This window comes from Ptychodera flava, chromosome 6 (genome assembly GCF_041260155.1).
Source record: "Ptychodera flava strain L36383 chromosome 6, AS_Pfla_20210202, whole genome shotgun sequence".
In the NCBI taxonomy this organism is placed as follows: domain Eukaryota; kingdom Metazoa; phylum Hemichordata; class Enteropneusta; family Ptychoderidae; genus Ptychodera; species Ptychodera flava.
The window spans coordinates 44,842,349-44,857,052 of NC_091933.1; the positions used below are offsets into that span (position 1 = coordinate 44,842,349).

A 14,704-nucleotide genomic window follows, 5' to 3' on the forward strand; every position below is an offset into this window, starting at 1 on the left:
TCACAAAGTTTCCCATCTCTGTACATTTTGTACAATTGGTCAAGCGTGTTCCATGCATGCTCGTATTTCTTGGTTACCGCCGATGCTAACGGTTTTGACTCTAATTTCAACTCTGGATTCATGTCTATCTGTCTAATGTACGTTAAAGGGAATACTATTATAGACTGACTATTCAGAGGGAGATGTTCTCCAAGTTCAAAATTTTTGTCACACAATTTTCGTTCGAAATACTGGTCACCAGAAGCGGAAAAAGTGAAATCTATTGTATGGGTATCAGCGTTTTTCCCTGCGGTATTTAAGTCGCCGGCTCCCTCGCCATCTATGCTAAAGTCAAGTGATGTACTGTCTCCTGAAGAGAGGCTGGTTTCACTTCTAAAATATTCCGAGCTTTCATTAATTGAACTGTCACTTTCCAAATCATCGAATGATTCAAGATCTAGATTACTATCAACAGTCTGTATAGCCACTGAGTATTTCGATCCTGCCCGTTTACGATCCTGCTCCCTGAACTCACAGCCTAAGGAATAACACCGTCCTCCTCCCGAACTTGATGATTCGCTACTGCTCACAGAAACCGCTCTAACCCTGGAAAAACACTGCGCAACCAAGCTGTCGTCACTATCCGATGAGTGTTCGGTATAGTGTACGGATTCGCTTTCCCTTTCTGTAAGTACTGTTGGATTGCTTTGGATGGAGTTGAAATCGACAGTGAAATTCTGCCTTGTAGAGAAAACTTTCTCGTCGCTGTCGGAATCGTCAGAGTGCTGGGAACCTCTAATTGCCGAGTGAGACCTTTTAATGTCTTCACATTCGATCAAGTTCTCTTCAGCGGAGTGGAACTCGTCGCTGTCTTCTCCTGGTTCCTTTAATTCTACACTCTCCGTTGATTCGTTGTCAGCAACGCCATCGTTGCTAGGCGTGTAAAGATCGCGTTCTCTCCGGCGTAGCAACGACAGGAACGAGGATGGGTAAATCGTGGCGAATTTGAACATTTTATGAGATGGATAAAACTGATCTGAGTCTTGATGCGAAATGCCATCCTTAAAATTTTATTGCGCATACAACAAACACATCAGAAGAAGAATACCCAATTGTTCACCGACCATTGTCGCACTGAGTGACGGGAACTTTTGGTCAGTAAGGTCACGAAACGTGCACGCATTGTGTGTACTAGGGGTTGTAGGTTGGGGCTGTCACTCACGTAAATGAACTTTAAAGCTGTTCATAAGAATGCATTTTGCATTATCTTTTTCTGAAAAGTTCATTTTCTCAAGCAGAATGGTATGAAAACAGCTTTTCTGAGTTTCTTCGGCATGGCTTTAAGTATTTGTACACATTCTAAAACGACTGTGGTTTCGTCAATTAATAGCCTATGAACATATTTGTTGAAACAACGTCTAAAAGTTCGAGCATAATGTATGGGCTTAGGGACTTTACTTTAGAACCATAATTTCGATTAGTAGTCCAAAACCGGTGGGCAAAAAGGGCCATGTTATGAATAAAAAGTGACAACTCGACTCCTCACAAGTTATCCTGATCTCATTGCAATATATATTACGTGCTACATCTGTCAGTATCTAGGCGGCCATCTCCATTTACTTGTCAAAGTGGTAATGCTAACATTAGCCTTTTCACAGTACATAAGTTTTGTCGCGCCAATTATCCAAAGATAATGCTACGACCTTTTGTTTTTGACAATAAAAATCTGTCAATAAGCACTACATGTCTCGGCTATAGTGTATATCTGTAAACCATGAAATCAGATTATATTACTATTTAGTTTGTGTGGTATAGAACATAAATTGGTGAATTGACACTCCATGTGACAGCAGATGACATGATACAATATGATATGAGATCCATCAGGGAAAGCTACTTTTATAAAACATTATTAAAGAGAAGTTATACTTAGCTGCCGAGAATCATCAGAATGTAAAAATCATATTTATAGTAGGTACTTCACATAGATTTTATAGGCACCATGGTAATTTGCCTTCCGTGGTTTGAAAAACGTTCTGTGGTCACACTTCGGTATATCACACTATTTAGCTGGTATGGTACACTATATACATTTACACTTTAGATGTTGTCATCATTTATTATCCTAATAAACAAAATAAACCTACACAAATCCATTACATCAAGGCTGATTTTCTGAAAGATGACAATCTTTTTAATGTTATAAACACCAAGGATACCATTGATAATCGGATACTGATTTGGTTTTTTTGACATGGATGGAGGCTACACAAATTTCATTATGGCCACTGAAAATCCCATAATGACATGGTGATCAATTCTTGAGTAAAATCATGCTGTCCTGTAACCATAGTGTCCAGCTTTGTGGAATACTGTAAGTGAAAGCTGTTTGATTGTTAACTTGGTTCCTTTTGCAGTCACATAGGTTTCTTAACATTCTTGTACATATCGCAACCTTCCAGTCATGCCCATGGCACATGATAAGACTATTGCTCATTGTGACCGTAGATGGGTTCAAAACTGTCATGTCATGTGTTTCTGAGAAACAAACTGCTTCAGTTCAATTCAACCACCGACCGCATCATGTCCTGTATCACTCAATGGCAAACACAACCACCACTGTCAGTATTCATTTTTAATGTTTAAATGGACACGAGAGAAAACAAAATATTGTCTTGTTCATTTCCTTTTCAGAGCACGTTTTCCTTCTCCCTTTGGTGGCTTTCCTTTTCCTTTTAGTTTCTTGACTCTTTGCATTTCTTCTTTAAAGTCTGCATGTTCATCCCTGTGGAATGAAAAAAAACAGATTTATGTGTACATTAAACAGACTGTTGTGAAAGGCTGGAGGAACTGTAATGTATTTCACATTTGCTCTCTGTGATTACACAGTAAGATCACTGACCATAGATTTCATGTCCTTTGTCTAAATATCCTTATTATGAAGTCATAACTGACAGTTCACAGTGGCCGTACCTGTAAAGTCCTATGTGCCGAAGCCTCTTCATCAGGGAGTGTATCTGTGGATGAGGTGGATAGTACTTAACAATTTCCGGTCTTTGTTCTACTGGTTTTTCACTGAACATTTTTACAACTCTCATTGAGCTCTCATTGGTTGGTCTTGCTACTTCACCAAATATTCTTGCACTTAACCGTGCCATCCTTTTTGCATAGTTAGATGCCATAGTTACCTGGAAGAGGGAACAAATACTGATGGGACTAGAATGCTGACAAAGGCAAATAGCTAGCATTTAACATTTTAAATTACTTGTTGCGATAAAATTATGTATATTGTTATTAACATAAAACTGTGGTGCTAAAATAGATGCATGGTGTGTTGTACGAGTGCCTAGTGATGTTGAATTAGGTCTTGTTGTGTCCACAGCTGTGAGTACCACAGTTGTATTGTGTTGGAGAGTAAGGAAGGGGTATACACGCCGTTTTGAGCCCCTTTGTGGTCTCATGTATGAATGAATGAATGCTTTATTTCACCAGATGCTTCACATTATATACAATGATAAAAATGAAAAGAAAAGGTGTCTTACTGAAGTTACCGGTAATTGTACAAAGTCAAAAAAAGAAGAACATTGCAGTATTGTACAATCTGGTGGGGACCTAGCTGCAGTACAGTAGCTCAAGGTTTTGCCTGGGTATTTAGGTCGGACGGCAAAACCCAAATACCCAGGCAAAACCTCGAGCTACTGTACTGCAGCTAGTGGGGACCATGAAAATAGTCCAACAGGACTAGTCGAGTTCATGGCCCCTGAGTATACTAATAATTATTCAGTACAAGCTTAAGTGTGATGGAGGATGGAAACAAACACAGCTTTAATGCAGTTTCAGTAAATGATGTTCCAATGCGGACTTGAAAGTTGTAGACTTCATCATATGTCATGACCAGTGATGTTGATAAAATTATAGACAGTAGAGGGGTAAATTAAAGGACGTGTCTCTGTTGCAAAGATAGGAGGGAAACGCAATTTCTGGTGTTTGACCTCTGTTGCTAACAGTGCTGCTAACAGTGTACTCTCTACTGTCTATGAAAGAAAGAAAAAGCCGGCGCACGGCCCGTGGGCTACAATTATTGCAGCTACATGTACAAGCACCTGTGATGAAACCATACCACTTCCGACTTCGGGATGCGCCCTCTACGAAACCCGTCAGTCTTCGACCTTGGCTGGTCCCCCGTCTAGCTAGTCACGTGAGACGCAGTGATCAGCGAATCTTCGACCGATCACACAAATAACACCATGCGCTGTCTACATTACACGACATAAACATTACTTAAAATCCCACTTACTTGATGGTCAAAATGGCAGATACGTGGAACTTGTGAATCAGTATATACGCATCGCAACTTTTAGCGGTGGCTACGATTTCATGCTTTCATAAGCGCAGCCATATGCATTGCTTCCTTTGAGCATGCCCAAACGCTAAGAACCATGGGAACGTTTAGTACGGCGGGTGTTTCGGAACATAAACGATTGTACATCGAAACTGTGCTTGAAGTTCACCCAAACAAGACAACGATTTAATGGTCTAGGTGCAGATAAAGGTCGGAATAGCATTAACGCAAGGTATGAAAGCTTCCACGGGCGCTTTACATCTCGCATTGCGAGGCTCGTGTGATGCAACCAGCAAATGATCACACGGGCCTTGCGAAGCAGATTGCTTCACTGAAGTCATCCTGCATCGCGTCGCAGTGTAGCTGCAGTACTGTACTCTCGAGGTTTGGCCTTGGTATTTGGGTTAGACGGCAAAACCCAAATACCCAGGAAAAACCTCGAGCTACAGTACTGCAGCTACCTGCAGCTGCAGTGCAGCACTTTATACCTCTATGAGTGCAGTTAGATGTAGTAGGCTGGCCACTGGCTCTCGGTTTTGCCTTCACCATTTGGTTCCGACTCAAACTTACATGACTGTGCCCGGACAAAACCTCGAGCTACAGCACTGCAGTACGGTAATTCCGGGTTTTGCTTGGAGGTGTGGGTTTGACCTTCTGATTTTCCGGCAGATCGTCCATGTAGCCGACACGAACACGAAGTGTCTGTTACCGGCTACCAAAAACTATGAAAAATAGTAAAGAATGAGCTACAAAATCACTATCAGTTTTTAAGTTGCAGGTAGAACAAGTCTGTGCCTTTGTAAAAAATACTATAAAAATAGTAGAAAGTGAAGAACCAGCTGAAAGTTAGTTGAGGAGACCTTGACCGCATATCATTTGCATCTCATTGTCGGCTACATGGACTGTGTGCCGATTTTCCATTCGAAGGGAACTGGATCCCAGGGCCTAGGACTCTACTAGTAGTAGGAGTGGCAAATGTAAAACCATAGCATAGATCCTTGATCGAGTCTCACTCCAAATGCACTCAAGGCCAGGGTACATATGGTAAACCAGTGTGTACCATTACGTCATAGGCTGTAAACTGAGTGTATCTATTTATCCAGGAAATCTTAATCTGGACAGCTTCGTGTGCATGCAAATAGAGCCTTGACAAACACACAAAAAATATGCCGTTCATACATAGGCCATTGAAACGCCTCTGAAATGGTTCTGGGCCAATACTGGCACAGAAATTTATGTGTGGACACTCCGAAGTGGTTCTGAAGCGTTTCAGATTTGAGACGGTTTAGTTGGCCCGACCTGAGCTGTTGTAGGGATTAACTCTATCTGCAAATCACTGTGTGGACGGACTGAGCCGCTTCAGAGGCATTTTAAACGCCCTCACGCGACAGGTATTTGTTAGATAAACAAACAACAACCAACATACAATATTCACTTTGGTCATGGCTGCCGAACACAGCTCTACATCTCGTGGAGATAACTGGTCAGACGACGAAATAAGTTTGCTGATCTCAGTCTAGGCAGACAAAAGCATTCAAAGAATGCTAACGAGAACGTGTCGCGACAGCCTGGCGTACAGAAAAATTGCAGAAAAGGCTCTACTGAGAGGTTTAAACCGGACAGCAGATCAGTGCCACTGCAAGCTCAAGGCACTGAAGCTAAAATACAAAGAAGTTGTGGACAGCAACAGACCATGAAGGCGCGACTTTGCACAATATTTACAATCTAGTATCGCAGTTTGACATATCGATGATTTCGGGACTAATACCGATACTAAATGATACTTGAATGAACTGCAGTTGTCCCATGGGAAGCCGCGTCAATGAAATTGCCGATATTTACCGGCGATTTGGCGACTCTAATATCGATACTATGACAGAACCCCATGGACTTACTAGATTCATTCAAACGCACGTAAATATCCGATATATATATCGGAGATTTCACCATCTTACAGTTCTGGACAAACCCGACTTACAAGGACTGACTCTAGCTTCGATACTAGCGATACTAGATTCTGTCAAATCGCGCGTAAATATCCGATATAAGCTAAAGCTTATATCGGAGATTTCATCACCTTACAGTTCTGGTCAAACCCGACTTCCAAGGACTGACTCAAGCTTCGATACTAGCGATACTAGATTTTGTCAAATCGCGCGTAAATATCCGATATATATCGGAGATTTCACCACCTTACAGTTCTGGACAAACCCGACTTCCAAGGACTGACTCTAGCTTCGATACTAGACGATACAAAGATAGATATGATAATTTATTCAGTAATAGAGGCCTCCGGCCTTATTTACAATACAGTACCAAAAAAATAAGAAATAAGTTTCGACACAGTGAGGCGAAATATGCATAAAACTAAACAACATGAAATTTACAGCGGTTCGTTTCTGAGTAATTTTTCTCTTGACTTCAAAGCGTAAAATATAAACTTAGATAAATTAATTAAAGTATTTGGGTTCTTTGATGATAAAAGAATTGAAAATTTGCTATGTGATGGGAACTCCCAAAAGAATGATGGTAAAAAAGCTTGTCTTAAATTATGAAATACAGGGCAAACTAAACAGAAGTGAAATTCAGTTTCCACCTGATTTAATTTACACATCTGACATATTCTGCTTTCTCTTGGAATTTTCTCTGATCTTCCACTTTCAATGAGAAGATTGTGGTTAGAGACTCTAAATTTACACAAGGCTCGTCTAAAAATATCAATCTTTATAACTTTCAAATAATCTTCAACTATCAAACTGTTTTTAAACAAACGATATGTATCTAACTTTGAATACATTTCCAGGTTCATTTTCCATTGTTGTGATCCTATGTCTTTACATCGTTGTTTGAAATCATGAAGAAATACAGACTCATTCCCTACATTCTGTGATTCCCAAATAATACCAAAACCAAAAACTAGACGATACTAGATTCATTCAAATCGCGCGTAAATATCCGATATAGGCCTACGGTATATCGGAGATTTCACCACTATACAGTTCTTGTCAAACCCGACTACAAATTTTCAAAGGACTGACTCTAGCTGCGATACTGGACGATACTGGATTCATTCTAATCGCGCGTAAATATCCGATATATCGGAGATTTCACCACCTTGCAGTTCTGGTCAAACCCGACTTCCAAGGACTGACTCCAGCTACGATACTAGACGATACTAGCTTCTGTCAAATCGCGTGTAAATATCCGATATATATCAGAGATTTCACCACCTTAAAAGTTCTGGTCAAACCCGACTTCCAAGGACTGACTCTTGCTTTTATACTAGACGATACTAGATTCTGTCAAATCGCGCTAAATATCCGATATTTATCGGAGATTTCAGCCATTTTAGATCTAGCTAAGCCAATCTAACTTCGATATTGTATAGTCTAGTAGCCGTAAATATCGGATATCATATAAAAGTGCAATGTCGCGGTGTCCCCCAACAGACGGAGCGGCAGAGGCAGAATATCGATGCCTTTCTTCGAATAACTGTCTCAGATCCTCGGTAATCGGCCATTCGAATTTAACAACGAAGTCTACAAACAAACATGTTGGTGCGCAATGGGATCGCCATCGTCACCCGAGATTTGCCGACATCACGTTTCACGAATTAGAACTGGAAATCATATGTGAACACACAACAAAAATATCATTATGGTGTAGATTCAGAGACGATAGTTTCCTAATCTTCATTGGAACGGAGCACGAACAGTACAGCGGAACAGTCTAGTAATTAAAAAATGCATCCTACTGTACTTTCCAATTTTCACATGAAAGTTATTCACACGAAATAAATATCTTGACCTAGTCATTTACAAAGATCAACCATACAACAACGAAAATATACTGGACACTAGAACGCTCACAAACCAGCAGATACATTCCAGTTCTTACACAGAAAATCGTGTCATCCAATATCAACCTTCAAGGGCATGATCATAGGCGAAATATTAAGGTCACAATCAACTGACTCGAATATAAATATCTAGACGAACAAAACACTGACAAAGATTAAGCCACAAACAGTGAAACAAAAATCCAAGGAGAGAAAATATCAAAAAAACGACTGAGGAAGAAACCACACTGGTTATGAAACGCAGCGTCAAAGGATCACACTGTCATTCGACAGCCAGATTACGGCTACGTCTCACCATGGCTTATATGTACACCAATAGCCAATCTGTAACTATAGCCAATAGCCAATCGCATAAAAATAAAACATGAACACAGAGAACGAAAAAATAGTGTAGGTGAAACGTGGAGCCGTTTTCCCTTTATTACAGTTCTGAACGTATCAAACGCAAGGGCTAAATCGGTTAACAATTGCATTTGGTCTGCATTCAGATCATTAAAGCGACGATGACTCGGTTTGGACCGCATATGCAGCAGGTAAAAAAACAGAAGACAAGCAGTACGACGTCGTTCATTTCAGCCATCTTGTTACAATGCCGTACTATGCTTGGTCATACACACCTTTTGAACTCGAGAGGGCGCATTAAGACGTCTTAAACACCAAAACAATGGCTTAATTTTGTGAATATGGACGCAAGCGGACTATTAATCCCCTGTGTTTACAATTCACAAATAGTGTTGCAGAAGCGTTTCAATTTTTACCTGTCTGAACATAGCAAAAGATGAGGGCAAAATATTTCACCAATATATAAGTCCGCACTTGAAAATAGTCGTAGGTTGACACACTTTGAACATAGCATGTAACCAGGAACAGTGGAATGCCTGTAATGAACACGATGCTCCCAATATACCAAGGCTGCTGATTTGAGCCCCTGGATTTGAGCTGCCACTTCCAATTGAAAATTTTCAAACGTGGAGGTAATAGATGGACTTTCATGGTTGAACCCATGGATGTACATGTATATCAGTTTTTGTACATCCATGGTGTTTAACCTGATGTAGAAACCGTGACCTGAGTGATCCAACTGAGTGAAAATTTGCTTTAGCCCAATATTTCCATTACTTCATTTAACCAGACTGTGGATCAAGGAGTGGAGGGGTGTGTTTTCACCTAACAATACTTTTATAGTAGTTAATGTGGAATATCAACAGGGCAATCCTATCACTGCAGTTTTTAGCTCATATTTGGTTTATGTATCCAAGAGAGCTTATATGTGAAGTTAGCAGCGTCTGTATTTCTGTATGTATGTGTAGATGTCTGTCGATCCACATCAAAAACTCCAAAATCGCAGCATTTACCACCTTAGTACATGTATTTGGTGTACAGGTGCACCCAGTGGTGGAGATGTGAAGTTGTTCATGTCAGTGAGTGTCAAATAACCCTGCATATTGCTAAAACTCTGAAACCACAGGCCAGATTTGTCTTAAACTCGGTGAAAAGGTTCTTTAGATGACTATGTAGATTTGTTCAAATTGTGGTGAAATATTTATAGTTGTATTTTTGGGACAATTTTCCAATTTTGATCGAAAAATTGTCTTCTCTGAATCTGCTCAGCCCATTGGTTTGAAACTTGGTATGTACATGTATGATCCTAGTGTTGGCCTCAATCAGATTTGCACAAATTTAGGTGAAATTTTCATATTTGTAATTTAAGGCAATTTCCCCAATTTTGGTAAAAAAAATCATTTTCTCCCAAAGTTCAAGTTTGATTGCTTTGAAACATAATATCCTTCATCATAGGGTTGACCTCCATCAGATTTATTAAAATTGTGGTGAAATTTGGTTGTTTGGTATTTTTGAGACAATTTTTTGCATTTTAGGTAAAAAAATAATGTTCTCTAACGAACTAATCTGATTGCTTTGAAACTTGGTATGCATGTACATGTACCAAGGGCAATCTTAGTTTTGAAACTTCAAATTGTGGTGACTTTTTCATAACTTTTGTTTTTTGGGCAATTTTCCCATTTTTGGTCAAAAAGTCATTTTCTCTGAAATTGCTCATCCTTTTGCTTTGAAACTTAGTATGCATGTTCCCAGGGATAAACTTATTAGCATATTCAAATTGTGATAAAACATGCAATATTGTATTTTTTTAAAATTTGTTGCTGTTTTTGGTCAAAAAAGTGCCAAATATCTCATTCTTGAATTTGCTGGTCGAATTGCAAAAAAACTTTAGGACCCCAGCTCATTACACTTTTGTATAATGAGCTGTGAATTTTGTGAAAATGTCAGTATATCAGAGTCTGAATTCTACATATTGGTGTTATTTTTACAGAAACACAACCAAAAACCTCCAAGCCAATAAGAACTTGTTTTCTTAAATATTACTGTTTGTTGAATTACCAAATACTGTTTTACATTAATTCTATAAAGTACTATATCGCGAGAGGACATCTTTTTCTTGGTATGGTAGATTGTATAGCTAATTTAGAAGATATTATATGTTGTATGTTCACTCACTGTGGGCTGCCACATCAAACCAAATGTGAGCAAGTGTCATTGATGCTATGTGTAACAGTTTGTGGAGTTCCAAATAATGACATCTGCAGTTCTCATCAATGAGAAGGTGTTCTTTAATCAAACAAGATTTACGGTGTAGGATTTGGTTTTGTGTGTAATCAGCCGAAGTCCCATGTTACCTGCAATTCAACCATATTTGAGCAGAATTGAACTGTGAAGTTTTATTCCTCTAGCATCCACCAATCTATAATTTTGGACCACCACTTTAAAAATGTATAAATTTCAAATCCTATACCAAAACGAACAAAAGGGTGAACTCAGCAGTTTCCGTTTTAAACGAAATTTATTACGGAAATAAAACTAATTGCTAATTGAATGTTGTAGACTAATTGAACTCAGGTCATGATGAGTGTGGGGGACAATGGCCTACATAACACTCCTAACAACAGTTTTGATATTTGATCATAATCAGTTTGGCCCACAGTACTTCTGACCCTTAGCATAGACATAAAAAAGACTTCCATGCCCTTAGTGACATTTATCCAAGAGATTGCAGGCATTTCAGATTGATATTCTCTTTTCTCCAAAGTTGACTTTGGCAAATTTTATAAGTTCAGTAAGTCTCCTCGATTATTGTGATTTGTTGATATCAGTTTCTGTAGCACTGAGGAATGACTGTCTTCTGAGTCATAGACAGCAGAGCAAACCTCTGCTGTTTATGACTGAGTGTGTATGTTTGCTTACTAGCAAATTTAGTTATTTGTTACACTGCTTTCAATTTTTCAGGATCTCAACATGAATGGTTGCATCATTCCGGACACTCCGATAGCTGTGGATTACTGGAGAATCAGAAACTGTCAGGAGACAAAGCTCTTCTTCCTGACACACATGCACGCTGACCATACTTCAGGTCTCTCACCAAGCTGGAAAAACACAATTTACTGCTCAGAAATATCAGGCAAGCTTCTCTGTGAAAAATTCCAAATCAATGAGTCACTGGTCAAAACTCTGGAAGTTGCAGTAAGTCATGTGATTAAGCTTGATGAACTTGGCCAGGAAACAATGACTGTGACCTTGATTGATGCAAATCACTGCCCTGGTTCTGTGATGTATTTCTTTGAAGGTTACTTTGGCAAGATTCTATACACTGGTGATTTCCGGTACTGCCCGGATATGTTTGTAGGCACTCCACTGAGCAGCTCCCAGGCCATAGACGTACTTTACCTTGACAACACATATAACAACCCTGACTGTACCTTTCCCAGCAGAGAGATGTGTAAATCAAGGATAATAGAAATTATCAGGGATCATAGTACTTGCACTGTGCTACTGGGAATGCACACTCTCGGTAAAGAAGATCTTCTTGTTGACATTGCCAGAGCTTTGAAGGAATGGGTTGTTGTGTCTCCCAAGATGTACAGAACTCTTGAATTGCTTCAAATGCCAAATGTTTTCACCACAGATAGAGAGGATGGGAGAATACATGTGGTATCTCATCATCGAATCAGCAAAAAATATATGGAGAAGTGCAACGAATTAGAACCAACCATTGGTGTTCTGCCAACAGCATTGTATACTGGACTGACTGGTGAACCCTTTGCTAATCAACCCAATGTCTTTGTCATACCATACTCAGACCATTCGTCATATTCAGAGCTCCACAAGTTTGTAGCCAGAGTGAAACCTAGAACCATCGTTCCCATTGTCAAGGATAAATCATTTGGTGCTTTTGGTGCCAGTACCTGTAACCATGCAGATATGGGTAATTTCAAGCAATACCTTGCCCGCACTCCAGTTCATCAGTACAAGATACCTGATTCTGTCAAAGGATATATGAACTCTGTGTTAGCTTGTGGTGACGATGTTTTCCCCATTCAAAACGATTTTGAAGGCATCAATGAAAAGATCACAAGAGTAACAAAACCAAAGAGGAGACTCTGTTCCAGAAAGTCTGTTGAAAAGGGTGTAGTTTTTCAAAACTCACCAGCTAAGCTTGTTGATTCACGTATTAGTGACAAAGAGCAAGAAAAGAAGAGTGACGACTGTCAGATTATGGAGAAGGTAGAAAATGTAGAACAGCAGGTTACTATACTGAGTGGAGAATATAATAAATCAACACAGCATAGCAAAGATGTGTCTGATTACATCTCATGTATTGGTTCTCGCAAAAGAAACCTGCCACATACAGTGATTCGACTTGCACAAAGAAATCAAGCAGTAGAGATTACAGAATCTAAGCAGGCTTTGGAACAGAGGAAAACGATCCCTTTGTTTTTCTCATCAAGTTCAAGTCCCGGTGAAGAAATAGTGTCTCCAAATAATAAAATGGTGATTAGGAAGAAAAAATCTCAGAGGGAGAAACTAGTCAATGTAGAAAATGAAAGTGTGGTAAACAGGCAAGTTACAATGATTGATGAGTACAAATTGAAACCTCAAAGTTCCAGACAAAGAAAGCATAAGAAACAGAAAACTATAGATGAATATGCAACATCGTTTAAAAGAAACAATGCCAGTAGCAACGGTGATGATAGAAATTTAAATTCATCATTGTCAATAAACAGACAAACACATTTTCCAACTTTTCCTGAGAGATCAGAGAATGAAGGTGATATCTACTCAAGTGATGTTTTCAGGGCGTTTGATAACCCTGGGAAAATGAGTGAGCACAAGGTATTCATGAATGCTGAACCTGTGGAACAGGACAGTGTCAAAAAAGACAGTGTTGACAAAGAGGTGACCATTTCGACCGGGCATTTTACTTATTCAGTTATGAAGAATGAGAGTTGCAGCTCCTTGAAAGCAAAGTGGCATGACATAGACACGTTTTCTGTAATACCAGTCCAGGGAATGTCAGCCAACAATGATACAGACAGTTCCTTTTTCTCTGTGAAACCTTTGCGCAAAATGTGAACAAATATCATCATCCAGGAGTTGTGAGAGGCACAACCAGTCTCATTCATACAAGGATTCTGAAGGACTGTAGAATACTGGATGCAACTCAGCCTTTTAACATGCCACGTATATCGAACATCTTGCTCTCCATAGGATTCAACAGTAACTTGTTATCATCTGACTGAAAATGAACCGGAACTGTTTCAATTTGACAACTTTCAGGGTTCAAATTACATGTGTTACACAGGAAATCATGTTTTTAGAAAATTATGCACATTTTAATAAAATTAATGATTTAAATATATCTTTAAATATGTAAATATATAAATCTTCCATTGTTTTAACTGATTTTTGTCTAAAAGGGAAATAAAGCATATTGTCAATTGCCAATAAAGCTGATATTTGGAGTGAAAACTATGAAAGAGAGACATGAAAACAGCCCAAAAAAGGGACCATGTACCCTTGTGGCAGAAGACCATTGACGTCCTCACATTGGGCAAATGGTTAACTACCCTCTATATAATATTACAATTAAAGATTATTCATGAAGTATTATGTTATATTTTCATTTATGTATACCTAAGTCTCCAAAAAAAGGCACTTTCAACCATAGGAGTTTGCCCAGCATTCTATAGATTCCCTAACAACATTTTCAACCTTGCAGCATAGTGACACAATATATGTGCACAATTGACATGTGGAGGAAATATAATAGATTCTTTGCCATAACTGTGATGTACCATCTCATGTCTGGTAATACAGAGTTAAAGTACTGGTATTGTTTCTATATCTTCATATGTTTTCACATGAGCAATATCAAAGTTGAAAATGGAAATTTCAAAATGAACACATGCAAATGAAAGAATAATAGACATAGGATGTCAAGGATTTGCTGGAGGATGGCCAAGAAAATTTGCATTTTTTCAACATTTCTTCAACCATGATCTGAAATTTGAAAAATTTTTGGTACTATAATTATAAATCACCTTGTATGTCATTCAGACGAAAAAGAAAATATAGTTACAGTATAGTAATATATCAAAAATATAGTAAAAAGTCATATTTTAAGTCCTGATCATAACCAAGGCCAAACATTGATCTATCCATAGATTACA

General features: G+C 38.9%; 2 protein-coding genes across 2 annotated transcripts; one reads left to right on the forward strand and one right to left on the reverse strand.

The window, feature by feature from the left end:
• Window positions 1-2,067: 2,067 nt before the first annotated feature.
• Window positions 2,068-4,420, reverse strand: LOC139135931 (small ribosomal subunit protein mS33-like). The gene is made up of 3 exons (XM_070703709.1): window positions 4,277-4,420; window positions 2,953-3,167; window positions 2,068-2,764 (listed from the first exon to the last, which is right to left on the reverse strand). Exons 2-3 carry the CDS (start codon window positions 3,159-3,161, stop codon window positions 2,659-2,661), a joined length of 315 nt encoding a protein of 104 aa, XP_070559810.1. The 5' UTR covers window positions 3,162-3,167; window positions 4,277-4,420; the 3' UTR covers window positions 2,068-2,658.
• LOC139135930 (5' exonuclease Apollo-like) lies at window positions 4,400-13,891 on the forward strand. Its single transcript, XM_070703708.1, has 2 exons — window positions 4,400-4,553; window positions 11,484-13,891. Exon 2 carries the CDS (start codon window positions 11,493-11,495, stop codon window positions 13,605-13,607), a length of 2,115 nt encoding a protein of 704 aa, XP_070559809.1. The 5' UTR covers window positions 4,400-4,553; window positions 11,484-11,492; the 3' UTR covers window positions 13,608-13,891.
• Window positions 13,892-14,704: the final 813 nt, after the last annotated feature.

Bases quoted from the DNA above. Each gene is read 5' to 3' on its own strand.
- LOC139135931 (XM_070703709.1), bottom strand. From the start codon at position 3,161: ATGGCATCTAACTATGCAAAAAGGATGGCACGGTTAAGTGCAAGAATA. The intron at 2,765-2,952 runs GTACGGCCACTG...TTCATTCCACAG, and splicing joins CGGCACATAGGACTTTACAG to GGATGAACATGCAGACTTTA.
- LOC139135930 (XM_070703708.1), top strand. From the start codon at position 11,493: ATGAATGGTTGCATCATTCCGGACACTCCGATAGCTGTGGATTACTGG.